This window comes from Anolis sagrei, chromosome 11 (assembly GCF_037176765.1).
Source record: "Anolis sagrei isolate rAnoSag1 chromosome 11, rAnoSag1.mat, whole genome shotgun sequence".
In the NCBI taxonomy this organism is placed as follows: domain Eukaryota; kingdom Metazoa; phylum Chordata; class Lepidosauria; order Squamata; family Dactyloidae; genus Anolis; species Anolis sagrei.
In genome coordinates, this window is record NC_090031.1 from 33,585,883 (window position 1) to 33,611,854 (window position 25,972).

At 46.6% G+C, this 25,972-nt stretch overlaps 3 protein-coding genes across 4 annotated transcripts in view; 1 reads left to right on the top strand and 2 right to left on the bottom strand.

Annotated features, from left to right (window-relative positions):
- The first annotated feature begins 347 nt into the window (after positions 1 to 347).
- Positions 348 to 25,972, top strand: part of LOC132763883 (transmembrane and immunoglobulin domain-containing protein 1) — a 59,937-nt gene continuing 34,312 nt past the window's right edge. For both annotated transcript variants that reach the window (XM_067472177.1, XM_067472178.1), the window contains exons 1-4: positions 348 to 488; positions 2,919 to 3,047; positions 3,846 to 3,981; positions 4,075 to 4,167. In XM_067472177.1, coding sequence (XP_067328278.1) covers positions 378 to 488; positions 2,919 to 3,047; positions 3,846 to 3,981; positions 4,075 to 4,167 — 469 coding nt within the window. In that variant the 5' untranslated portion in view covers positions 348 to 377. The remainder of the gene's footprint in view (positions 489 to 2,918; positions 3,048 to 3,845; positions 3,982 to 4,074; positions 4,168 to 25,972) is intronic.
- LOC132763882 (claudin-9-like) lies at positions 10,211 to 25,408 on the bottom strand. The gene is made up of 2 exons (XM_060757718.2): positions 25,190 to 25,408; positions 10,211 to 10,921 (listed from the first exon to the last, which is right to left on the bottom strand). Exon 2 carries the CDS (start codon positions 10,911 to 10,913, stop codon positions 10,272 to 10,274), a length of 642 nt encoding a protein of 213 aa, XP_060613701.2. The 5' UTR covers positions 10,914 to 10,921; positions 25,190 to 25,408; the 3' UTR covers positions 10,211 to 10,271.
- On the bottom strand, positions 15,573 to 17,143 carry CLDN4 (claudin 4). Its single transcript, XM_067472176.1, has one exon. It carries the CDS (start codon positions 17,089 to 17,091, stop codon positions 16,462 to 16,464), a length of 630 nt encoding a protein of 209 aa, XP_067328277.1. The 5' UTR covers positions 17,092 to 17,143; the 3' UTR covers positions 15,573 to 16,461.

Here is a 25,972-nt window from a genome sequence, read left to right on the forward strand (position 1 = left end):
GTCCCCAAAAGGTTAGGAAAAGATTGCAGGGAGACTCTGGGATACGTAGTCTACAAAGGGTCTAGAAGAGGAATGCTGGAATATGTAGTCCCCGAAGGGGTCAGAAGAAGATTGCAATGGATTATGGGATGCGTAGTCTACAAAGGGTCTAGAAGAAGGATGTTGGGATATGTAGTCCCCAAAGGGGTTAGGAAAAGATTTCTAGGGGATTCTGGGATATGTAGTAGGAGAAGATAGCTGAGGGTGCTCAGTCATAGGTATTCTACAAAGAGAAAGCAGGCGAGCCTTGAGTGACGTAGCCAAAGGGGAGGGGGGAGAAGGAAGATGAGACGTGGGCGGGGCTTAACTCGGGGGCGGGGCCAGGCAGGAAAGTAGCCATGGCGGTCACTCTGTCCGAAGTCCGGAGGCGAGTGGCCCAAGTGCACCAAGGCGCTGATCTGGAGCAGCAACTCTGCTTCTACGACGCATGGGCTTCCGAGTACGAAGAGGTGCGCTGGAGAGCATGTGCAGAATGCCTCCCTGGGATGCCACTCCTTGGATCACTTCCTCTCTCTCCCCTTCCCTTCCCATGGATTACAGCTCCCATCATCCCCAGGGAGCCTTTAAACCGCCCTCCTTCCCCGGACTACAACTCCCATCATGCTAGGAAACTTCCATTAGTTGTTAAAAGTTTGTGATGTTGGGCAAGTCTGATCTAGAGGCATAATTGGTGTGGTTGATTGTGCTCCCTGGCTGCAGGGTAAACTACAACTCCCACTATGGTGAGTCAGTCCCCTCAAACTGCTCCAGTAGGTTCATTTAGTCATGGGTGTTTTGTGTGCCAAGTGTGGTCCAGGTCCATCATCAGTGGAGGTCACCGTTTCTCTGGTTGTGGGTGAACTACAACTCCCAGAAAGAAAGATCATTTCCGTACAAACCCCTCCAGGAATCAAATTTCGGCATATCAGGTCTGCGTGCCAAGTTTGGTCCAGATCCATTACAACTCCCCCAAATCAATGTGATGTAGGTGGACTACAACTCCCCCAAATCAATGTGATGTAGGTGGACTACAACTCCCCCAAATCAATGGGATGTAGGTGGACTACAACTCCCCCAAATCAATGGGATGTAGGTGAACTACAGCTCCCCCAAATCAATGTGAATTTTCCCCAAAGCCCTCCAGTCTTTTTTGCCAGTCACGGGGGCTCTGTGTACCAAGTTGGGTCCAATTCCCTCTTTGGTGGAGTTCAGAGTGCTCATTGATTGCAGGTGAACTATACATCCCAGTACCTACAACTCCAGAAGGTCCAGATCAATTCTCCTCCAAACCCACCAATATTCAAATGTGGGCATATTGGGTATGCATTCCAAGTTTGGTCCAGATCCATTAGTGTTTGGGTTCGCAGTATTCTCTGGATGTAGGTGAACTACAACTCCCCCAAATCAATGTACATTTTCCCCAAAGCCCTCCAGTCTTTTTTGCCGGTCATGGGGGCTCTGTGGGGCAAAAGTTTGGTCCAATGCCATCTTTGGTGGAGTTCAGAGTGCTCCTTGATTGCAGGTGAACTATAAATCCCAGTACCAACAACTCCAAAAGGTCCAGACCAATGCCCCTCCAAACCCACCAGTATTCAAATGTGGGCACATCAGGTATGCATTCCAAGTTTGGTCCAGATCCATCCTTGTTTGGGTTCATAGTGTGCTCTGGATGTTGGTGAACTACAACTCCTACAAATCCCTCCAAAGACTTTCAGTATGTTTTGTTGGTCATAAGGGTTCTGTGTGCCAATTGAGTTCCAGGTCCATCGTTGGTGCAGTTCTTAGATTGCAGGTGAACTATACATCCCAGGACCTACAACTCCAACATGTCCAGGCCAATTCCCTTCCAAACCCACCAGTATTCAAATGTGGGCACGTCGGTTATGCATGCCAAGTTTGGTCCATATCCATCCTTGTTTGGGTTCATAGTGTCCTCTGGATATAGGTGAACTACAACTCCTAGAAATTCCTACAAAGACTTCCAGTATTTTTTGTTGGTCCTGGGGGTTCTGTGTGCCAAGTTTAGTATAATTCCATCTTGGATGGAGTTCGGAGTGCTGTTCTTAGGTTGCAGGTGAACTATACATCCCAGGACCTACAACTCCTCTAAATCATGGTGAATTCTCCCCAAACCTCTCTAGTATGTTCAGTTACTGATCAATTCCTGTGTTTGCTGTGCGCCATAGAAAATAATAGGAAAGGGTGAAGAGAAAGGCAGTGGGCGGGGTCATGCAAATTCCACACCAATGGAGAGACAGTCAGAAACACTGGGGTGCCTGTGGTGGAGGAAACACATACAATTTAGGATGGAATTGTCCCCGAATGAAAGCCTTCCCTTGGGTGGTGGGCAGTGTGGTGTTGGACCAAACTTGGTACACAGAGCCCCATGACTGGCAAAAAAGACTGGAGGGTTTTGGGGGAAATTCACCTTGATTTGGGTGAGTTGTAGTTCACCTACATCCAGAAAACACTGCGAACCCAAACACTAATGGATCTGGACCAAACTTGGCACACAGACCTGATATGCCGAAATCTGATGACTGGAGGGGTTTGTAGGGATCTGATCTTCCTTTCTGGGAGTTGTAGTTCACCCACAACCAGAGAAACGGAGTGGGAGCTAGAGCTGTTTGTGGAAATGGGAGCTTGTCTATGTAAATGGACACCCCACCACACACACACATACATACATACATACATACATACATATTTTCACAGATGTGTAAATAGATGGATAATATTATTATATTATATTATATTATTATAATATTATATTATAAATTATAATATAATATAATATTATAATATTATATATTATATTATGTAACAAAAATACCTTTAAGTTTGCAATGCAACTCCGGGTGCCAAAGGCTGGATCGAGCCTTGCTCTTGTGTCGTTGCAGGATGTGTCGGTGTTGGAGTACGGAGCACCCCAATATGCCGCAGCTTGCTTGGCCGCCGCTTTCGGAGCCAACACTCAGGAGGCTCTGGTACTGGATGTGGCCTGTGGGACGGGGCTGGTGGCCCAGGAGGTAACGTCGCCCAAAAAGAACAACAAAAGGAAAAGGGGGGAGTTTTCTAGGTGAAGAGAAAATAATAGAAAGAGAGAGTAGAAAGGAAAAGAAGGTAAAGAGATTGAGGAAGAAAGAGGGGAAAGGAGGGAAAGAGGGTACAACAAAAGAAAAAGGAGGGAAAGAGCTTTCTATGTGAAGAGAAAATAAGAGAAAGAGGATAGAAAGGAAAAGGAGGGAAAGAGGTTGAGGAAGAAAAAGGAAAAAGGAGGGAAAGAGTTTTCTAGGCAAAGAGAAAATAATAGAAAGAGAGTGTAAAAGGCAAAAGGAAAAGGAAGGAATGAGGTTGAGGAAGAAAGAGGGGAAAGGAGGGAAAGAGGGTACAGCAAAAGGAAAAGGAGGGAAAGAGTTTTCTAGGCGAAGAGAAAATAATAGAGAGTGTAAAAAGGAAAAGGAGGGAAAGAGGGTACAACAAAAGGAAAAGTAGGGAAAGAGTTTTCTAGGCGAAGAGAAAATAAGAGAAAGAGTGTAGAAAACAAAAGGAAAAGGAGGGAATGAGGTTGAGGAAGAAAAAGGAAAAAGGAGGGTGCAGCAAAACAAAAGGAGGGAAAGAGTTTGAAAAGCAAAGCGAATAGAAGAGAAAGAGAGTGCAGAAGGCAAAGGGAAAAGGAAGGAAAGAGGTTGAGGAGGAAAAAAAGAAAAAGAAGGGAAAGAGGATGGAAAGGGGGAAAAGAAAAAGAAAGGAAAGAAAGAAAGCAGGCAAAAGAAAAGGGAAAACTAAGGTGGTTCCATTTATAAAATTGTCAACTTCTTCCCAAGCTTCAGGCGGTGGGATTTCGCCACTTCCACGGCTTGGACGGCAGCCCGGGGATGCTGGAGCATGCGAGACACAAGGGGCTGTATCAGGACCTGAAGCAATGCCTCTTGGGGCAGGAGGCTCTCCCCAGCCCAGAAGGTTAGTGGCATCACTTGATTGTAGGGGGAAGGATTTATGGGGGAGCTGTGGGGTGCATTTCCTTCTCTTGTGGCCTCTCACCCTTGTCCCAAGGCTGCTACGATGCGGTGGTGATCGTGGGGGCACTCAGCGAAGGACAGGTCCCCGCCAATGTGGTGCCAGAGCTGCTTCGCGTCACCAAACCAGGTAGGACTTCCAGGTCACTCCCATGTCAGTGGGGTGCAGATCCACTCCGGGACATTCAAGGAGGTTTTGCTGGTGATCGCCCTTTCATCCTTTCTTCCTTCTCTCTTTCCTTCCTTCCTTCCTCTCTTTCATCCTTCCTTCTCTCTTTCCTTCCTCCTTCTTTCTTTCCTTCCATCCATCCTTCCTTTCCACCCTTTCATCATTTCTTCTTTCTCTCTTCCCTTCCTTCCTTCCTTCCTTCCTCCCTTCCTTCCTTCCCTTCCTTTCATCCTTTCATCCTTTCATCCTTCATTTTCTCTTTCCTTCTCTCTTTTCTTCCTCCTTCCCTTCCTTCCTTCCTTCCTTCCTTCCTTCCTTCCTTCCTTCCTTCCTTCCTCTCTTTCACCCTTCCTTCTCTCTTCCCTTTATTCCTTCCTTCCTTTCCTTCCACTCTTTCATCCTTCCTTTTCTCTTTCCTTCCTTCCATCCTTCCCTTCCTCCCTTTCATCCTTCCTTCCTTTCTTCCTTCCCTTCCACCCTTCCACCCTTTCTTCCTTCTCTCTTTCCTTCCTTCCCTTCATCCTTTCATCCTTCATTTTCTCTTTTCTTCCTCCTTCCTTCCCTTCCTTCCTTCCTTCCTTCCTTCCTTCCTTCCTTCCTTCCTTTTTCCCTCTCTTTCACCCTTCCTTCTCTCTTTCCTTCTCTTTTCCTTTTATTCCTTCCTTCCTTTCCTTCCACTCTTTCATCCTTCCTTTTCTCTTTCCTTCCTTCCATCCTTCCCTTCCTCCCTTTCATCCTTCCTTCCTTCTTCCCTTCCTTCCCTTCCTTCCTTTCTTCCTTCCTTTCCACCCTTTCATCCTTTCTTCCTTCTCTCTTTCCTTCCTTCCCTTCCTTCCCTTCCTTCCTTCCTTCCTTCCTTCCTTCCTTTCTTCCTTCTCTCTTTCCTTCCTCCTTCCTTCCCTTTATTCCTTCCATCCTTCCTCCCTTTCACCCTTCCCTCTCTCTTTCCTCCCTCCCTTCCTCTCTTCCTTCCTTCATTCCTTCCTTCCTCTCTTTCATCCTTCCTTCTCTCTTTCCTTCCCTCTTCCCTTTATTCTTCCAATCCTTCCCTTCCTCCCTTTCATCCTTCCTTCCCTCTTCCCTTCCTTCCCTTCCATCCATCTTTCTCCTTTCCACCCTTCCACCCCTTCTCCCTTTCCTTCCTTGTTTCCTTCCTCCCTTCCCTTCCACCCTTTCATCCTTCCTTCCTTCCTCCCATCACTGGGCACCTGCTGGCGTGTGGCTCCCAAGTTAGAAAGTGTGCCTGGTGTGTGACTTTGCTTTGATCCCATTGAGGCAATATGCCCAAGTGACACTAGGGGACACTCCTGGGACACGGTGAAACCAAACCAGCATGGAACGCAATGAGGGTTTGATGTGTCTCTGTGTTGGTTTCTCTATGGAGACCCAAAGACAGAACTCTCCTCGATGTTTGTTGACATCAGAGGCTCACCAAGTGTCTGCTGGGTTTCCAGGGCTGAGTTGTGCTGTGCCACCTTCACCTTTGCCCCCTTCCTTTCCTTCCTTCTTCTTTTGTTTCCAAATCTCCCCTTCCTATTATTATTACTACTACTACTACTACTACTACTACTACCTGGCCATTGATTGCTCTTCCGCCTCTCTCTGCCCATCAAGGGGGCTTGGTGTGCCTGACCACCCGGAACAACCAATCCAACCTTCCCTACAAAACCGTCTTGGAGAAGGTCCTGGCTGACCTGGAGCAGAAGGGATTGTGGGAAAAGGTGGCGGCGGAGGGCGTCGAGATGTGGGAGAGGGCGACCTCGGAGGAGGAATCGGGCCCCGGCTTGGAGTACATCTCCGGAGTGGTCTACCTCTATCGCAAGAAGGGAATGTAGCTGCCATGCAACACGGATGTTTTCATCATACTAATTTAGCCCAGTGATTCTCAACCTTCCCAATTCCGCGACCCCTTCATACACTTCCTCATGTTGTGTTGACCCCCCAACCATAACAGTATTTTCATTGCTACTCTATTTTGCTCGTTATGAATCGTCATATAAATATCTGATATGCAGGATGTATTTCCATTCACTGGACCAAATTTGGCACACATACCCGATATGCCCAAATTTGAATACTGGTGGGGTTGGGAGGGGATTGATTTTGTCATTTGGGAGTTGTAGTTGCTGGGATTTATAGTTCACCTACAACCAAAGAGCATTCTGAACTCCACCAACGATGGAATTGGACCAATCTTGGCACACAGAACACCCATGACCAACAGGAAATACTGGGAGGGGATTTGTCATTTGGGAGTTGTAGTTGCTGGGATTTATAGTTCACCTACAACCAAAGAGCATTCTGAACTCCACCAACGATGGAATTGGACCAATCTTGGCACACAGAACACCCATGACCAACAGGAAATATTGGAAGGCTTTGGTAGGCATTGACCTTGAGTTTGGGAGTTGTAGTTCACCTACATCCAGAGAGAACTGTAGACTCAAACAATGATGGATCTGGACCAAACTTGGCACGAATACTCAAATGTGAATCCTGGTGGAGTTTGGGGAAATGCCCAAATGTGAATCCTGGTGGAGTTTGGGGAAAATAGACCCCGACATTTGGAAGTTGTAGTTGCTGAGATTTATAGTTCACCTACAATCAAAGAGCATTCTGAACCCCACCAACGATGGAATTGAACCAATCTTGGCACACAGAAGTCTCATGACCAACAGAAAATACTGGAAGGGTTTGGTGGACATTGGCCTTGAGTTTGGGATTTGTAGTTCACCTACATCCAAAGAGCACTGTAGACTCAAACAATGATGGGTCTGGACCAAACTTGGCACGAATACTCAAATGTGAATCCTGGTGGAGTTTGGGGAAATGCCCAAATGTGAATCCTGGTGGAGTTTGCGAAAAATAAACCTTTACATTTGGGAGTTGTAGTTGCTGGGATTTATAGTTCACCTACAATCAAAGAGCATTCTGAACCCCACCAACGATGGAATTGGACCAATCTTGGCAGACAGAAGTCTCATGACCAAGAGAAAATACTGGAAGGGTTTGGTGGGCATTGACTTTGAGTTTGGGAGTTGTAGTTTACCTACATCCAAAGAGAACTGTGGATTCAAACAATGATGGATGTGGACCAAACTTGGCATGAATACTCAATATACCCAAATGTGAATACTGGTGAAACACAGCAGAAAATACTGGAGGTCTTTGTGGGAAATTCATTTTGATTTGGGGGAATTGTAGTTCACCTATATCCAGAGAGCATAGTGAATCCAAACACCGATGGATCTGGACCAAACATGACACACAGACCTGAGATGCCGAAATTTGATTACTGGAAGGGTTTGGGAGGGGGGGGATGGATCTTCCTTCCCGGGAGTTGTAGTTCATCCACAACCAGAGAAACTATGACCTCCACTGATGATGGACACACAGAATTGGATAGAAAGCTTCAGTGGATACTCCTTTTCCCCATGATTATAACTCTTCCAGGACTTGATTTCCTCCTCCCTTCCTGTTGTCTCAGCCCCATGCATGTTTTGAAGCAGAGGCTGGCCATCTGTTGGGAAGGTTTAGATGGTGTCTTCTTACCTGGCCGAAGGGGGTTGTACTGGATTGCCCTTGGGGTCCCTTCCAACCCTCCTTCCTCTCTTTCCTCCTTCCCCTTTTGCTGCCTCAACAGAGCAACACCTTTTGAGTTGTGTTTCCAAACAAACAAACACCTCGCCACTCCAAAAGCCGCAATAAGGAAGAAGAACCAGGTGCAAAAGGCAAAGCCTTGTTTTGTTTGCCCCACCTTGACGTCCCAGTACCCGCCCTGCCATAAAAGGATTGCTATCCCAAGATAGGATGTAAGACCTTATTTTAGGGCTTGAGCATAAATTCACTGTCAGGAAAATACCCCCCTTTTTTGTGTACACAAGGCTTTTCTGTTGAGCTGCGTCAACAAAGGCCGATCCCTTTGGTCGGAGGATTTCAAACATTGCTTCCTGCCCTACATTTCTAGCTCCCAAGCCAGAAGGAAAACCCGTTTTGCAGGGCTGAGCCAAAGCACGTACAGCCCTCTGGCATCCTTTGGAGAAAAGGGAGAATGGCATGCTGTGAGATCCTGGGAGTTGTAGTTTGCCAAGGACTTGATTCCATCATTGGTGGAGTGCTCCTTGGTGGCAGGTGAACTATATATCTCAGTACCTACAACTCCAAAATGCCCAGGCCAATTACCCTCCAAACCCACCAGTATTCAAATGTGGGCATATCGGGTATGCATGCCAAGTTTGGTCCAGATTGGTGAACTACAACTCCCTCAAATCAATGTGAATTTTCCCCAAAGCCCTCCAGTCTTTTTTTGCCGGTCATGGGGCTCTGTGTGCCAAGTTTGGTCCAATTCCCTCTTTGGTGGACTTCAGAGTGCTCATGGATTGCAGGTGAACTATACATCCCAGTACCTAAAACTCCAAAAGGTCTAGGTCAAATCCCCTCCAGACCCACCAGTATTCAAATGTGGGCATATTGGGTATGCATGCCAAGTTTGGTCCAGATCCATCATTGTTTGGGTTCATAGTGCACTCTGGATGTAGGTGAACTACAACTCAAATAAATCCCCCCAAGACCTACAATATTTTTTGTTGGTCATGGGGCTTCTGTGTGTCAAGTTAGTCACAGGTCCTTTGTTGTTGGAGTTCTGAGTGCTCTTAGATTGCAGGTGAACTATACATCCCAGTACCTACAACTTCAAAACGTCCAGGCCAATTCCCCTCCAAACCCACCAGTATTTTAATTTGTGCATATCAGGTATGCATGCCAAGTTTGGTCCAGATCCATCATTGTTTGGTTCATAGTGCACTCTGGATGTAGGTGAACTACAATTCCAATAAATCTCCCCAAAGTCCTACAAAAACCTTTGTTGGTCATGGGGCTTCTGTGTGCCAAGTTAGTCCCAGGTCTATCATTGGTAGAGTTCAGAGTGCTCTTAGATTGTAGGTGAACTATACATCCCAGGACCTACAATTCCTAAATCTCTCTAGTATGTTCAGTTGCTGATCAATTCCTCTGTTTGCTGTATGCCATAGGAAAAAATAGGAAAGGGTTAAGAGAGAGGCAGTGGGTGGGGACATGCAAATTCCACACCAATGGAGAGAGTAAGGAACACTGGGCTGCCTGTGGTGGAAGAAACACTTCTAGGATGGAATTGTCCCCATACAAAAGCCTTCCCTTGGGTGGTGGGCAGTGTGGTGTTGGTGGAGGACAATGACAGGGCTCTTGAACATGTTCATGGTGCTCTCTATAACCTACAATGTCATTAGAGGGAGACATCATTAGACATCTCCAGCTCATCCCCTGTTTGGGTATCATCCAGCACGTCAACGACTTAAATCCAGACATAGTTTTCTAAGATCTACAGAGACACTTGCTGGAATGCCTCAGCAAGCGAGAGTCCAAAAGTGGCAGGCTCAAACCCAGAACCTCAACCAATGGCTGATACGAAATGAGAGACTCCCCCCTGGGCACACAGAGGACTGGGCGACTTGGAAGGCACTTTGGCACCACGAGATGCAGAGCCAACCTTAAGAAATGGGCCACAAAGTGGAATCCTCAACATGCGAGTGCGGAGAGGAGCAAACCACTGACCACCTGCTGCAATGCAACCTGAGCCCAGCCACATGCACAAGGGAGGACCTTCTTGCAGCAACACCAGAGTCACTCCAAGTGGCCAGATACTGGTCAAAAGACATTTAATCCACTACCAAACTCACACATTTTGTATTTTCTCTGTTTGTTTGTTTGCTTTGTTCTGTTAGAAATGTAATATAATTGACTGGCTGCCCTGACACGAGAAAGAAAGATTAGAGGGAGGGCCTACTCAGGAGTGTCTCCTGAGTAGTGGGAGCTAGAGCTGTTTGTGGAGGCAGGAGCTTGTCTGTGCAAGTGGACACCCCAGCCACACACACACAAACATATTTTATTTTTATAATATTTATTTACTTATTTTAATATTTATTTTTACAATATTATTATATTTTATTTATATTTTATTATGTGTATAGATTTATTTATACCCCAAATATGGACACTAGACTCCTGTTGATGGCCTTGGTCCAATGAAATCAGACGTAGTCCTTGTGGGCATAGCTTTCCGACGCTGCCTGTTTCTGGACCCGATACCGAACCCGGTCGAGTTTGGAGCTGTCTTTTGGGAGGCAAACGCAGCTTAGCGCGGCTCCTCCGAGGACAAGGAGCCCGCTGGCCGCCCATCCGACATACAGGGAGACTCCCAGCTCTCGCTTCAGTGCTTCGGGAACCATTGGGTTGTAGAAGTTGCGGATGATGCTATGGGCTGACCAGGAAACGGGGACGAGGAGGGCCAACGCAGAAAGGACAAAGAGGACCCCGGAAGTGGCCACGATCTTGGCTTTGGTTGCTCGGCCGTCCACACAGTGAGTGCAGTCGGCTCCGGAGACGGCGAGGAGCAGGGCCAAGATGGCACTGGCAACGGAGGCCACAGCCGAGGCTCGGGCAGCTTGGAGGTCTGGTGGCAGCTCCAACAGGTTGTCGTAGACCTTGCACTGCATCTGGCCAGTGCTTTGGTAGACACAGCTCATCCAGAGGCCCTCCCAGAAGACCTGCGCCACGATGATGTTGGCGCCTCCGAAGGCCGTCACTTTCCACATGGGCAAAGCGCAAGCCAGGACGGCACCCAGGAGGCCCAGAGCGGAGAGTGCCAAGCCCAACAGTTGCAAGGCCAGCATGGTCCCACCTGCGGAAAGGATACGGCAGGGGTCAGAATGGGTTTGGAAACATGGAGCATTGTCATCATTGGGCATTGCCATCTCTCCGTGCACCTTGGGGTTCTACAGCATGACTTTATGGTCAGATATTGAACATCGAATCGCACCAAAGGGCCTCAAGATTCCTAGAGATGTGCTCTCTTTTGGCACCCCGAGGTCCTCTGGTGCAAATGTATGGCCTGAAAGTGACCATCAAAATCACAATGGAGGACGTTCAGATTCTTAGGGATCTCAAGATCCTCCTGTGCAATTATATGTTCACTTTTGGCCTGACATTGACTATCAAAATCATGTTGGAGGACGTTCAGATTCATTGAGATCTCAAGGCACTCGAGTGCAATTGTATGGTCACCTTTGGACTGACATTGACCATCAAAGTCACACTGGAGGACTTTCAGATTCTTAGAGATCTCGAGGTCCTCCCATATAATTGTAAGGTCACCTTTGGCCTGACGTTGACCATCAAAGTCACACTGGAGAATGTTCAGATTCATTGAGATCTCAAGGTCCTCAGGTACAATTGTATGGTCATCTTTGGCCTGACATTGACCATCAAAGTCACACTGGAGAACGTTCAGATTCTGAGGGACCTCAAGGTCCTCGAGTGCATTTGTATGGTCGCTTTTGGCCTGACGTTGACTATCAAAATCACACTGGAGGACATTCAGATTCTTGGAGATCCAGTGAAATTATATGGTCATCTTTGGTCTGACATTGGCTCTCAAAATCACACTGGAGGATGTTCAGATTCATTGAGATCTCAAGGTACTTGAGTGCAATTGTATGGTCACCTTTGGACTGACATTGACCATCAAAGTCACACTGGAGGATGTTCAGGTTCTTAGGGATCTCAAGGTCTTCCAGTGCAACTGTATGGTCACTTTTGGCTTGACATTGACCATCAGAATCACACTGGAAGATGTTCAGATTCTTAGAGATCTCAAGGTCCTCAAGTGCAATTGTATGGTCACTTTTAGCCTGACATTGTCTATCAAAACCACACTGGAGAAAGTTCAGATTCATAGAGATCTCGAGGTCCTCAAGTGCAATTGTATGGTCACTTTTGGCCTGACATTGTCTATCAAAATCACACTGGAGGACGTTCAGATTCATAGAGATCTCGAGGTCCTCAAGTGCAATTGTATGGTCACTTTTGGCCTGACATTGTCTATCAAAATCACACTGGAGGATGTTCTTACTTTTAGAGATCTCGCTAGGTGTCTCACATCTTTCAGCGTGATTTTGATGGTCAACTTTGGACAGACATTGACCGTAGAACCATATCTGCAGAACTTAAGAAATTCCTAGAATCGCATTGGCCTTTTTAGCTGCAGCATCATGTCCAACTTGTGGGCCCCAAAATTTGGTTAATTTTGGCCCAGCTCTCTCTCTCTCTCTCTCTCGTTCTCTCTCTCTCTCTCTCTCTCTCTCTCTCTCTCTCTCTCGTTCTGTCCCTGTTGTTTTTAACATCCTCCCTTCCCTGCTGTGTTAGCAAACCGGTTCCTACTTTGGACGCAGAGGCGAAAACACCAAAGGGAGAAAGGCCTGTTTTTCCAGTTGCCCCGCCTCACCTCCCTGGGCCAGAAACGACTGTTGCGGAGTCCATGCTCATCCCATACAAATTGGTTTTTGAGCAAACCGAGGGAACGTTCCTTCTGCCAACCGGGAAAAACAAGTTTTACCTAATCTTCATTTCCTCTCTGCTTCCAATCTAATCTTTTTGCACCTGATGGGCCTGTATTGCCAAACCAGTATTTGAACCTTGTTCTCCGACACCTTATATTTTCTTGGAGAATGAATATCATTTGACCCCATTAAAACATGCTATGGGAAGTTGTAGTTTGGCAATCTTACCTACCTTGAGACCCAAGGAGAGGCAGTCAATACATTATTATTATATTATCGTCATCATTATCATCATTATTTTTTATCATCATACTATTATTAATCTATTATTATTATTATTATTATTATTATTACTATTATTATTTTACTGACACAAAACCACAGTATGTCACAGCAAATGAGATCTCTATGCTGGAAGTCAAACACTTCCCAAGCGTCTAGGACTGTGTGATGTATTATTATTATTATTATTATTATTATTATTATTATATTACGATTTTTGTTTGTGGGTTATAAATGCCATTTCCTAATTGGTTCTATCTTTATGGGTGTAAACATGAGAGCTCACCCCGCAACTTGAGAAACTGCAAGTTGCGTCCGGCATGAGAGAATTGGCTGTCTGCAGGGACATTACCCAGGAAACATTTCCCAGATGTGTTACCATCCTGTGGGAGGCTTCTCTCATGTCCATACCTTAGAAGCTGGATCTGACAGATGGGAGCTCACCCCGTGGCTTGAGAAACTGCACGTCACTTCTGGTGTAAGAGAATTGGCTGTCTGCAGTGACGTTGCCCAGGGGAGATTGCCCGGATGTGTTACCATCCTGTGGGAGGCTTTCCTTATGTCCCCGTGTGAGAAGCTGGAGCTGACAGATGGGAGCTCACCCCGTGACTTGAGAAACTGCACGTCACTTCTGGTGTGAGAGAATTGGCTGTCTGTAGGGACATTGCCCAGGGGATATTGCCCGGATGTGTTACCATCCTTTGGGAGACTTCTCTCATGTCCCCAAATGGGAAGCTGGAGCTGACAGACGGGAACTCACACTGTCTCGTGGATTCGAATCACCGACCTTCAGGCCAGCAGTTCAGCCGGCACAATGGTCGAACCCATTTTGCTACTGTGGCTCACAATGCACGCTATGAGAGATGGAAAGAGGATTAATTTGGTCCTTGTTCCAGACTGCGTATTCCCCCCACAAATGCAGACGCATTGAATCAAACACACGGTGAAAAGATATGGTTTTAGAGGTGCATTTATTTATATATAGATATAAAAACAATAACCTGGAAAAACTGGACTGAAAAATAGGGAAGGGATTCGATGCTCAAACAGAATGAATGGCAAAGGAACTGCACAGATATACATACGCAACAACCCTAAAGATCACTTGCATCCTATCCAGAGCGGGGCAAAGGGACCTTTTTGTTCCCAGACTACAATTCCCAGGCTGGTAAGGGGTTCTGGGACCTGTAGTCTGAATAAAAAGGGTAACTTTGCCCATCTCTGGCAGCTGGAGTTGCGTAAAGGAGGAAGGCAACCAAACCAAGCCCTTTGCAACAATTAAGTTTCATTCTTGCCAGACCTGAAACTCCACTCTGGTTTCAAAAACTGGCTAGTATGCATGACTCCGGACTCAAAATTGCTCCCAGAGGAAGAAATTGAGAGCTCAAGAATTGCTTTAACTGGGAGTCATGGATATAATGCATATTTTGGCATAGCATTACTCCTTTGCAGCCCCATTTCAAAAAGTGTCCCGGTTTCTCTTGCCTCCTCCTTGGTCCTCAGCTGACCTCCGCTGCTGCAAACCAAGCTTCATATAATGCAATATTGTGCATATTTTGGAACAGCAAAGTAAAATATGCACTTTATTACATAACAATTAGATACTCCCAGTTGAAGCAATTGTGCTCCATTTACTTACTCAGTTGAAGGTAGAGAAGAGGATTGCCCTTTTGCTCATTAATAACTTCCTCCAAGCAATAGTGAGATGTTACACTGCAAACATAACAAGCGGCTTCCTCCAACTTTGTAAACAAATAGCAATGGGTTACATTGCAGACATAACAAGTTACTTTCTCTAAGTAACAATGTGTCACATAGGGAATGTAACAAGTTACTCTCCCCCCCCCCCCCCAACAACAAGAAAACAAGTAACAATGTGTAACACTGCAAACAGAAAGAAAGTTACTTCCTCCAACATGGCAACAAGCAACATCAGAGGGCAAGAGTTGTTTGACAGATGTTGAGATAGCTTGGAGGTTGGATGACCATCTGACAGGAGGGCTCGGATGGTGTCTTCCAATCCAGGGTTGGACTGGATGACTTTTGGGGATCCATCCCAACTCTAATGGGATATAGATTGCCTTGGATGCTGGTGGAGTCTCCTTTTCTAGATGTTCATTTGTCAGGAGGGCTTGGATGGTGTCTTCCAATCCAGGGTTGGACTGGATGGCCCTTGGGAGTCCCTCCCAACTCTCGTTTGTGGGGACTCTTCCAACTCTAGAGTTCTATGATAGACAGACAGACAGACACATACAAACATGCATACATACATACATACATACATACATACATAAAGGGGTTAGACTGGATGGCCTTTGGGAGTCCCTCCCAACTCTAGTGGGATATAGATTTCCTTGGAGTCCAGTAGAATCCCCTTTTGTAGATGTCCATCTGTTGGGAGAGCTTGGATGATGCCTTTCACTCCAAGGTTGGACTGGATGGCCTTTGGAAGTTCCTCTAGAAAGATATAGATTGCCTTGGAGTGTCCTTGGAGTCTGGAGGAGTCTCTATTTGTAGATGTCCATCTGTTGGGATGGCTTGGATGGTGTTTTACAATCCATGGTTAGACTGGGTGTCCTTTGGGAGTCCCTCCCAATTCTAGTGGAATATGGAGTCTGGTGGAGTCTCCTTTTCCCAGTGTCCATCTGTTGGGAGTGCTTGGATGGTGTCTTTCACTCCAAGGTTGGACTGGAAAGATATAGATTACCTTGGAGTGTCCTTGGAGTCCAGAGGAGTCTCCTTTTGTAGATGTCCATCTGTTGGGATGGCTTGGATGGTGTTTTCCAATCCATGGTTGGACTGGATGGCCTTTGAGAGTCCCTCCCAACTCTAGAAAGATATAGATTGCCTTGGAGTCTCTTTTTGTAGATGTCCATCTGTTGGTAGGTCTTGGATGGTGTCTTCCAATCCAGGGTTGGTCTGGATGGTCTTTGGGAGTCCCTCCCAAGTCTAGAAAGATATAGATTGCCTTGGAGTCTGGTGGAGTCTCCTTTTGTAGGTGTCCATGTGTTGGGAGGACTTGGATGGTGTCTTCATGGTTGGCTTTTGGGAGACCCAGCTTCAGTAAGATATAGATCACCTCGGAGTCCCCTTGGAGTCTGGTAGAGTCACCTTTTGTAGATGTCCATCTGTTGGTAGGTCTTGGATGGTGTCTTCCAATCCAGGGTTGGTCTGGATGGTCTTTGGGAGTCCCTCCCCACTCTAGAAAGATATAGATTGCCTTGGAGTCTGGTGGAGTCTCCTTTTGTAGGTGTCCATGTGTTGGAAGGACTTGGATTGTGTCTTCATGGTTAGACTGGATGGCCTTTGGGAGACCCAGCTTCGGTAAGATATAGATCACCTTGGAGTCTCTTTGGAGTCCCCTTGGAGTCTGGTGGAGTCTCCTTTTGTAGATGTCCATCTGTTGGTAGGTCTTGGATGGTGTCTTCCAATCCATGGTTAGACTGGGTGGCCTTTAGGAGTCCGTTCCAACTCTAGCAGAATATGAATCGCCTTAGAGCCCATTGAAATGTCCTTCCCAGGAGGTCTTTAAGCCGAGGCTGGATGTGCCTCTGTCAGGAGAGCTCGGGTGGTGTCTCGACGGCCCCACATTCGCCCCCCGCTAGACGTAGTTGCTGGCGGGCATGGAGCGGGTGGCAGTGTACTTGGCGGAGTAGGGCTTCTCGTTCCTGGGTGGGCAGTTGCAGCAGAGAATGGCCCCTCCGATGAAGAGGAGCCCAACGGAGGCCCAGCCAATGTAGAGCGAGGGCCCGAACTCCCGCTTCTGGCTTTCCACCACCATAGGGTTGTAGAAGTCCCGGATGACGTTGTTGGCCGTCCAGCACAAGGGGATGAGGAGCAGCACCCCGGAGATGATGAAGACCACACCAGCGGCGATGACGATCTTGGCCTTGGTGGCCTCATCCTCCACGCAGTTGGTGCACTTGCCACCCATGACCGCGAAGCCCAGGCCCAGCACCACCAGCAGGATGGAGATGATCACCAAGGCTCGGGCGGCCTGCATGTCCTGAGACATGGCCAGCGTGGACTCGTAGACCTTGCACTGCATCTGCCCGGTGCTCTGGACCACACAGGTCATCCACAACCCATCCCAGATGATCTGGGCCACCACGATGTTGCTCCCAATGAAGGCCGTGACCCGCCACATGGGCAGGCCGCAGCAGAGGATGGACCCCAGCCAGCCCAGGACCGACAAGGCAATGCCCAGCACCTGCATCCCCATGGAGCCCATGGCGAGACCCACACCGCCCTCGTTGCCTCTCCACTGAGGCGCCGGCCTCGGATTTGGGGATGTTATACACCCAACGGGGGTGGAGTTTCCCAACTCCATCCAGTCTGAACAGACTCCTGGGCTCAAACCAGTTCCCCGGGATTCCTCCCTGATCGGCATCTGCAAGGGTTGAGTTTTCCCCCGAAGGGAAGACACGGAGACCCGATAGGAAACTGTCATCATCATGTCATTTAAGTATGAGAATCCCAGTACTGTCGCATTGCATATCGACAAACGGGGACAAACCGGAATGGGACAATGGGCATGATGTGCGGAAAAGAGGGGACTTACACATAAAGGAAAATTTGGGTGACTTACACATAAAGAATACCTAGAGAAGACAATTATGCTGGGGAAAGTGGAAGGCAAAAGGAAGAGGGGCCTACCAAGGGCAAGGTGGATGGATGGCATCCTTGAAGTGACTGGACTGACCTTGAAGGAGACCCTGGGGGTGGTGATGGCTGACAGGGAGCTCTGGCGTGGGATGGTCCATGAGGTCACAAAGAGTCGGAGACGACTGAACGAATGAACAACAACAACACATAAAGGATGCAAGCCCTATACATATTGATAGTAGGGCAGAATTGATCAATTGGCCAGATATCAGATGATAGAATCATGGAATCCTAGAGTTGGAAGAGACCTGGTGGGCCATCCAGACCAACCCCATTCTGCCAAGAAGCAGGAAAATCGCCTTCAAAGCACCCCCAACAGATGACCATCCAGCCTCTGCTTAATAATAATAATAATAATAATAATAATAATAATAGAATCCTAGAGTTGGAAGAGACCTGGTGGGCCATCCAGACCAACCCCATTCTGCCAAGAAGCAGGAAAATTGCCTTCAAAGCACCCCCAACAGATGACCATCCAGCCTCTGCTTAATGATAATAATAATAGTAATAATAATAACAATAATAATAATAGTAATAATAATAGAATCCTAGAGTTGGAAGAGACCTGGTGGGCCATCCAGACCAACCCCATTCTGCCAAGAAGCAGGAAAATCGCCTTCAAAGCACCCCCAACAGATGACCATCCAGCCTCTGCTTAATAATAATAATAATAATAATAATAATAATAATAATAATAGAATCCTAGAGTTGGAAGAGACCTGGTGGGCCATCCAGACCAACCCCGTTCTGCCACGAAACAGGAAAATCACCTTCAAAGCACCCCCAACAGATGACCATCCAGCCTCTGCTTAATAATAATAACAATAATAATAATAGAATCTTAGAGTTGGAAGAGACCTGGTGGGCCATCCAGACCAACCCCATTCTGCCACGAAGCAGGAAAATCGCCTTCAAAGCACCCCGGACAGATGGCCACCCAGCCTCTGCTTCAAAGCCTCCAAAGAAGGAGCCTCCACCACACTCTGGGGCAGAGAGTTCCACTGCTGAACAGCTCTCACAGTCAGGAAGTTCTTCCTAATGTTCTGGAGTGCCGCAGGGTTCCGTCCCGAAACCCGGTCCTGTTCAACATCTTTAGTGATGATGATGATGATGATGATGATGATGACTACCTTAGGTACCTGACGTTGCCCAGATTATTTGAAAAAGTCAATTTTGTAATGGTTTGGGGTGAACTACAACTCCCATCATGCCAGGTTAACCCCAAAAAACTCCACCAGTCCTTAAAGTTTGTGATGTTGTGCAAGTTTGTTCTAGATGCATCCTCAATGGGGTTGAGGATGCAGGGTAAACTATAACTCCCACTATGGTGAGTCAGTCCCCTCAAACCTCTCTAGTAGGTTCAGTCAGTCATGGAGGTTCAGTGTGCCAAGTTTGGTCCAAGTCCATCATCGGTGGAGGTCACAATTCCTCTGGTTGTGGGTGAACTACAGCTCCCAGAAAGGAAGGTGATTTCCCTCCAAACCCCTCCAGGAACCAAATTTCGGCATATCAGGTCTGTGTGCCAAATTTGGTCCAGATCTATCGGTGTTTGGGTTCACAGAGCTCTCTGGATGTTGGTGAACTACAACTCCCTCAAATCAAGGTGAATTTTCTCCAAAGATCTCCAGTATTTTTTACTGGTCACGGGGGTTCTATGTGCCAAGTTTGATCCAATTCCATCTCTGGTGGAGTTCAAAGTGCTCATGGATTGCAGGTGAACTATACATCCCAGTACCTACAATTCCAAAATGTCCAGGCCAATTCCCCTCAAAATCCATCAGTATTTAAATGTGGGCATATCGCGTCTGCATGCCAAGTTTGGTCCAGATCCATCATTGTTTGGGTTCATAGTGCGCTCTGGATGTAGGTGAACTACAACTCCTACAAATACCTCCAAAGACTTTCTGTACGTTTTGTTAGTCAGGAGGGTTCTGTGTGCCAAGTTAGTTCCAGGTCCATCATTGGTGGAGTTCAGAATGCTCTTCGATTGCAGGTGAACTATACATCCCAGAACCTACAACTCTTATAAATCATGGTGAATTCTCCCCATCTCAGGAGAGTATTGACGAGAACACAGCTGGACACAGTGGTCCAACATGGAAGGTCTAATCAAGTTCCACATAATGAATGTCTGTGTATCTCTGGAGCATCAGAAGTAGAAGGCACCACACATGGGCTAATCAATACAACCAACTGGACTATGAAAGTATTATGACAATTACTATTATATTATTTTCCTGAAATTTGAATCTGTTGCATTTCCATAGACTTCCTTGACCATGGATTGCAATGGAGGTCCTCCTTTTGCCCTCTTAAAGGGGACCTTTTGACCAGTTCCACCTCCTTGTTGAAAGCCTCTCTCCATGAGTCATCTCCGCCAATTTAGTTTGGGAACAACCGCAGCTACACCTCTGGCATCCTGGGATTGCCAAACCAGTCTGGGCAGCCGAGGTGTCTCAACCCAAAACAACATCCCATGGAAGCAGAAACAGGAGGGGCAACACCTGGAATGTGGGTTGGACTAGATGGCTTCTAAGGGGCCTCTCAGTTCTCATAGGAGCCTAGAGTTGGACGAGATGCCAAGGTCCATCCAGTCCAATCCCTGCCCTGATGATAGTGATATAATAATAATAATAATAATAATAATAATAATAATAATAATGGAATCCTAGAGTTGGAGGTGACCCCCCAAGGGTCATCCAGTCCAACCTCTGTCCTGATGATGATGATGATGGTGATGATGATGATGATGATATAATAATAATAATAATAATAATAATGAAATCCTAGAGTTGGACAAGACCCCAAGGTCCATCGTCCAACCCCTGCCCTGATGATGGTGGTGATGTGGATGATGATGGGAGACTAGAGTTAGGCAAGACCCCATCCAGTCCAACCCCTGCCCTGATGATGAGGATGATGACTAGAGTTGGAGGAGACCCCAAGGACCATCCAATCCAATCCCTGTCCTGGTGATGACGATATAAATATAATGGAATCCTAGAGTTGGATGAGATCCCAAGGTCCATCCAGTCCAACCCCTGCCTTGATGATGGTGGTGATGATGATGATAGGAGACTAGAGTTGGAGGAGACCTCAAGGACCATCCAATCCAACCCCTGTCCTGGTGATGATGATATAATAATAATGGAATCCTAGAGTTGGATGAGATCCCAAGGTCCATCCAGTCCAACCCCTGACCTGATGATGGTGGTGGTGGTGGTGATGATGATGATGATGATGATGATGATAGGAGACTAGAGTTAGATGAGACCCCAAGGTCCATCCAGTCCAACCCCTGCCCTGATGATGGTGGTGGTGGTGATGATGATGATGATGATGATAGGAGACTAGAGTTGGAGGAGACCTCAAGGTCCATCCAGTCCAACCCCTGTCCTGATGATGATGGTGGTGGTGGTGGTGGTGATGATGATGATGGGAGAATAGAGTTAGACGAGACCCCAATATCCATCCAGTTCAACCCCTGCCCTGATCATGGTGATGATGATGATGGGAGACTAGAGTTGGAGGAGACCCCAAGGACCATCTAATCCAACCCCTGTCCTGATGATGATGATGATGATGATGATGATGATGATGATATAATAATAATAATAATAATAATAATAATAATAATGGAATCCTAGAGTTGGAGGGGACCATAAGGGTCATCCAATCTAACCCCTATCTTGATGATGATGATGATGATATAATAATAACAACAAAAACAACAATAATAATAATAGAATCCTATAGTTGGAGGAAACCCCAAGGGTCATCCAATCCAACCCTTGCCCTGATGATGATGATGATGAATGATGATGATCATGATAGAATAATTAAATTGGTGGAGACCCCCAAAGGCCATACAACCCAACTAAATTCTGTGATAAAAAGATGGCACAATCAAAGCCCTCTCAACAGATGGTCATTCAGCCTCAGCTTCCAAAGACTCTGCTGGATTTCAGGTTTAGGGTGTTTTCATTCAGCCTCAAAATGCAAGACTGGGTTATTTATTTATTTTTTTAAAACTCAGCAAAAAACTATGGAGATGCTAATTAGGAAACCAGTTTTTCCACGGCGTGTGTTGCAGCTGTAAACACACACTGGAACTGGATTGAGAAACCTCTTGGGTGTTCAGACTCAGGAGAGAATGGGCAAACATCCCATAGGTCTGGTTTCAGGAATGCAGTTTTGGCTTTTCTCTCTAGCAAGAGGGCCAAGGGCGGAAGCGAGATTCGCACCCACTCCCCTGCAAAAGGACAAAGAAAGTCTATTCCTTGTCCTTTGGTAGTAAGAAGGCACATATGTATGAATGCGGTTTGACCCTGCTTTAAGTGTCAAGGATCAGTAGGACAGAATTGTGGGATTTGTAGTCTGGAGAGGTGCCGAAAAGCCCGAAGACCTGGGGAAACTACAACCCCCAGAAAAGACCTTGGGAAACCATAACTCCCAGTAAAGACCTTAGTTAGCTAGAACTTCCAGAAAAGATCTTGGAAAACTACAACATTTAGGAAAGACCTTGGGAAACTACAACACTCAGGAAAGACCTTAGTAAACGACAACTCCCAGGAAAGACCTTGGGAAACTGTAACTCCCAGGAAAAACGTTGGGAAACTAGAATTCTCAGGATATACTTTGGGAAATGACAACCCCCAGGAAAGACCTTAGTAAATGACAACTCCCAGGAAAGGTCTTGGGAAACTAGAACTCTCAGGATATACTTTGGGAAATGACAACCCCCAGGAAAGACCTTAGTAAACTACAACTCCCAGGAAAGATCTTGGGAAACTGCAACTCCCAGGAAAAACGTTGGGAAACTAGAACTCTCAGGGTATACTTTGGGAAATGACAACCCCCAGGAAAGACCTTAGTAAATGACAACTCCCAGGAAAGATCTTGGGAAACTGCAACTCCCAGGAAAAACATTGGGAAACTAGAACTCTCAGGATATACTTTGGGAAATGACAACCCCCAGGAAAGACCTTAGTAAACGACAACCACCAGGAAAGATCTTGGGAAACTGCAACTCTCAGGAAAGACCTTGGAGAACTACAACCCCCAGGAAAGATCTTGGGAAACTGCAACTCCCAGAAAAGACCTTGGAGAACTACAACACCCAGGAAAGACCTTATTTAACTGTAGTTTCACACAGTATTTCGCCTTCTCTACCAAAGAGAGCGGGACCTTGGCAAACTACAGCTTCCATGATTCCACCATAAGGTGGTATCAAACTGCATCCAATCTACCATGTAGATGCACCAAGTGATGGGTCTACCAAAAATGGGCATCAAAGAACAAAACTGAAAGATACGAAACTTTGGAGTGCCTTTGCAAGTTATACTAAACAGTGAACGACTCCGTCCGGTATCTAATCAAGAGACAAAATGGTGCCGATAACCTCACACAAACCCAAACACAGAAGAGATAAGTTTGAATAAACAGTAGTTGGCCACCCCGTGACCCATTTGGTGAGTCATTCGCACCCAGAGCTCTCCAAGGGACTTTCCCAATGGGCAGAATGCTTGGACTTTGCACGAACCGAACCCTAGGCTTTGGGGAGCGAAAATAAACTATGAGAGATCTTTATGGGTTTCGGACTCAAGGAGGTTTCGTCGTGGAATGGAGCTGGCATTCCTTCTGAGATGAGATCTCGGCCCATGTTTTGTAACTCTGCTTGACACAACACAACCCAGCCCAGTTGTGACTTAACTGGTGTGGCATCGTGTCCCGGTCTCTGGAGCGGCAGTCTAAATACTATTTCTCATATTGACGCAACCTAGAATGGCACTGGCTTTTTTAGCCACTGCCATTGGCTCATGTTCAGCTTGAGCCTCCTCGAGACCCTTCAGATGGACTGTTTCCAAGCCGAGTGCTATCCTGTATCATATCAAATTGTTGCTGTTGTTTGTTTGTATATATTCTTTTTGTCTCCACAAGGAGACTCATTTCTCCCTGTTGATGGTCACTTAGTTTTGGTCTAGCTCTCATCCGCAAAGGAATTCTGTCCCCTTCTATTTTAGGACCCCCTCCCTCCTATGACAGACAGACAGACAGATAGAAAGATGGATAGGAAGATAGATGGATAGATGGATGGATAGGAAGATAGATAAGAAGATGGATGGATAGGACGATAGATAGACAGACAGATAGATAGGAAGATGGGTGGGTGGGTAGGTAGGTAGATAGATAGATAGATAGATAGATAGATAGATAGATAGATAGATAGATAGATAGGAAGATGGATGGATGGATGGATGGATGGATGGATGGATGGATGGATGGATGGATGGATAGGTAGGTAGGGAGGTAGGGAGGTAGGAAGGTGGATGGATGGATGGATGGGTAGGTAGGGAGAGAGAGAGAGAGAGAGGATGATGGATGGATGGATGGATGGATGGATGGATAGATAGATAGATAGATAGATAGATAGATAGATAGATAGATAGGAAGATGGATGGATGGATGGACGTCCAGACAGACAGACAGACTGACAGGCAGACAGACAGATAGGAAGATGGATGGATGGATGGATGGATAGAAAGATAGAAAGATAGGAAGATAGGAAGATGGATGAATGGATGGGCGGATAGATAGATAATAGATAGATAGATAGATAGATAGATAGATAGATAGGAAAATGGATGGGTGGGTGGGTGGATATAGATATATAGATAGATGGATGGATGGATGGATGGGTAGGTAGGTAGGTAGGTAGGTAGGTAGGTAGGTAGGTAGATAGATAGATAGATAGATAGATAGATAGATAGATAGATGCATAGAAATGGAAGAGATCCCATAAAGCAGCATTTCTCAACCTGGGGGTCAGGACCCCTGGGGGGATCGCGAGTGAGTGTCAGAGGGGTCATCAGGGACCATCAGAAAACACAGAATTTTCTCTTGGTCATGAGGGTTCTGTATGGGAAGTTTGGCCCAATTCCATCGTTGGTGGTTCAGAATGCTCTTTGATTCTAGATGGAATATAAATCCCAGCAACTACAACTCCCAAATCTCAAGGTCTATTTTCCTCAAACCCCATCAGTCTTCACATTTGGGCATATTGGGTATCTGTGCCAAGTTTGGTCCTGATCCACCATTATTTGAGTCCACAGTGCTCTCTGGATGGAGGTGAACTACAACTCCAACACTCAAAGTCAATGCCCACCAAACGCTTCCAGTATTTTCTCTTGGTCATGGGAGTTCTGTGTGCCAAGTTTGGTTCAATTCCATCGTTGCTGGGGGGCAGAATGCTCTTTGATGGTAAGTCAACTATAAATCGCAGCAACTACAACTCCCAAATGACAAAATCAATCCCAACCCCACCAGTATTCAGATTTGGGCGTATCGGGGATTTGTGCCAAATTTGGTCCAGTGAATGAAAATACATCCTGCATATCAGATATTTACATGACGATTCATAACAGGAGCAAAATGATAGTGATGACATCGCAATGAAAATAATGTTCTGGTTGGGGGTCACCACAACAGGAGGAACTGTATTAAGGGGTCAATGAGAAATACTGACCTAAAGGACGACAAAAATGAGTACCCCATGGCCTTTGCAAACCCTAAACATCCTCCAAACACATTTAGTATAATATTAGTGATGCTCCAGGCCAAGCATCCATTCCGAGCATCTTTGGGGAGCAGATAAGGACACTCACCTGTTACTGTGCTTCGTATGACTTCCTGCTATCCTCAAAGTTGGAAAGAAGGAGGGATGGCGATATGGGGTCTTTCGGCACCTAACTGGAAACGTCCTTTGGGGAGGGACGGCTGCATTGGGGCAGGCGAGAAGCCAAGGAAGGCGGAGAGAAAGCCACTCGGAGGGCAGCCAGGTGGGCCAAAGCGTGCCAGGAAAAAGGCATAGAGGACAGCGAGGGTTGTTTAAGGCACGTATAAAGGTAAAGGTTTCCCCTTGACACTAAGTCTGGTCAAGTCCAACTCTGGGACTCTGGTGCTCAACTCCATTTCTAAGCCAAAGAGCCGACGTTATCCGCAGACACCTCCAAGGTCATGTGGCCAGCATGACTGCAGGGCATGCCATTAATTTCCCGCAGAAGCAGTACCTATTGATCTACTCACATTTGCATGTTTTCGAACTGCTAGGTTGGCAGGAGCTGGGCTAACAGCAGGAACTCACCCTGTTTCCCGGATTCGAACCTGCGACCTTTCGGTCAGCAAGTTCAGGAGCTCAGCGGTGGACCCCAAGGTAAAAGTTTTCCCCTGACATAAAGTCTAGTCATGTCCGACTCTGGTGCTCATCTCCATTTCTTGCCGAAGAGCCAGCGTTGTCCATAGACACCTCCAAGGTCATGTGGCCAGCATGACTGCAAGGAGAGTTGGATACTGATAAAGAATTTAGGGGAAATTATATTATAACATCCACACAATCCTCTAGCAAGAGAAGCCCAATGGGGGAAAGATTGGAATAGGAACTGGAATAG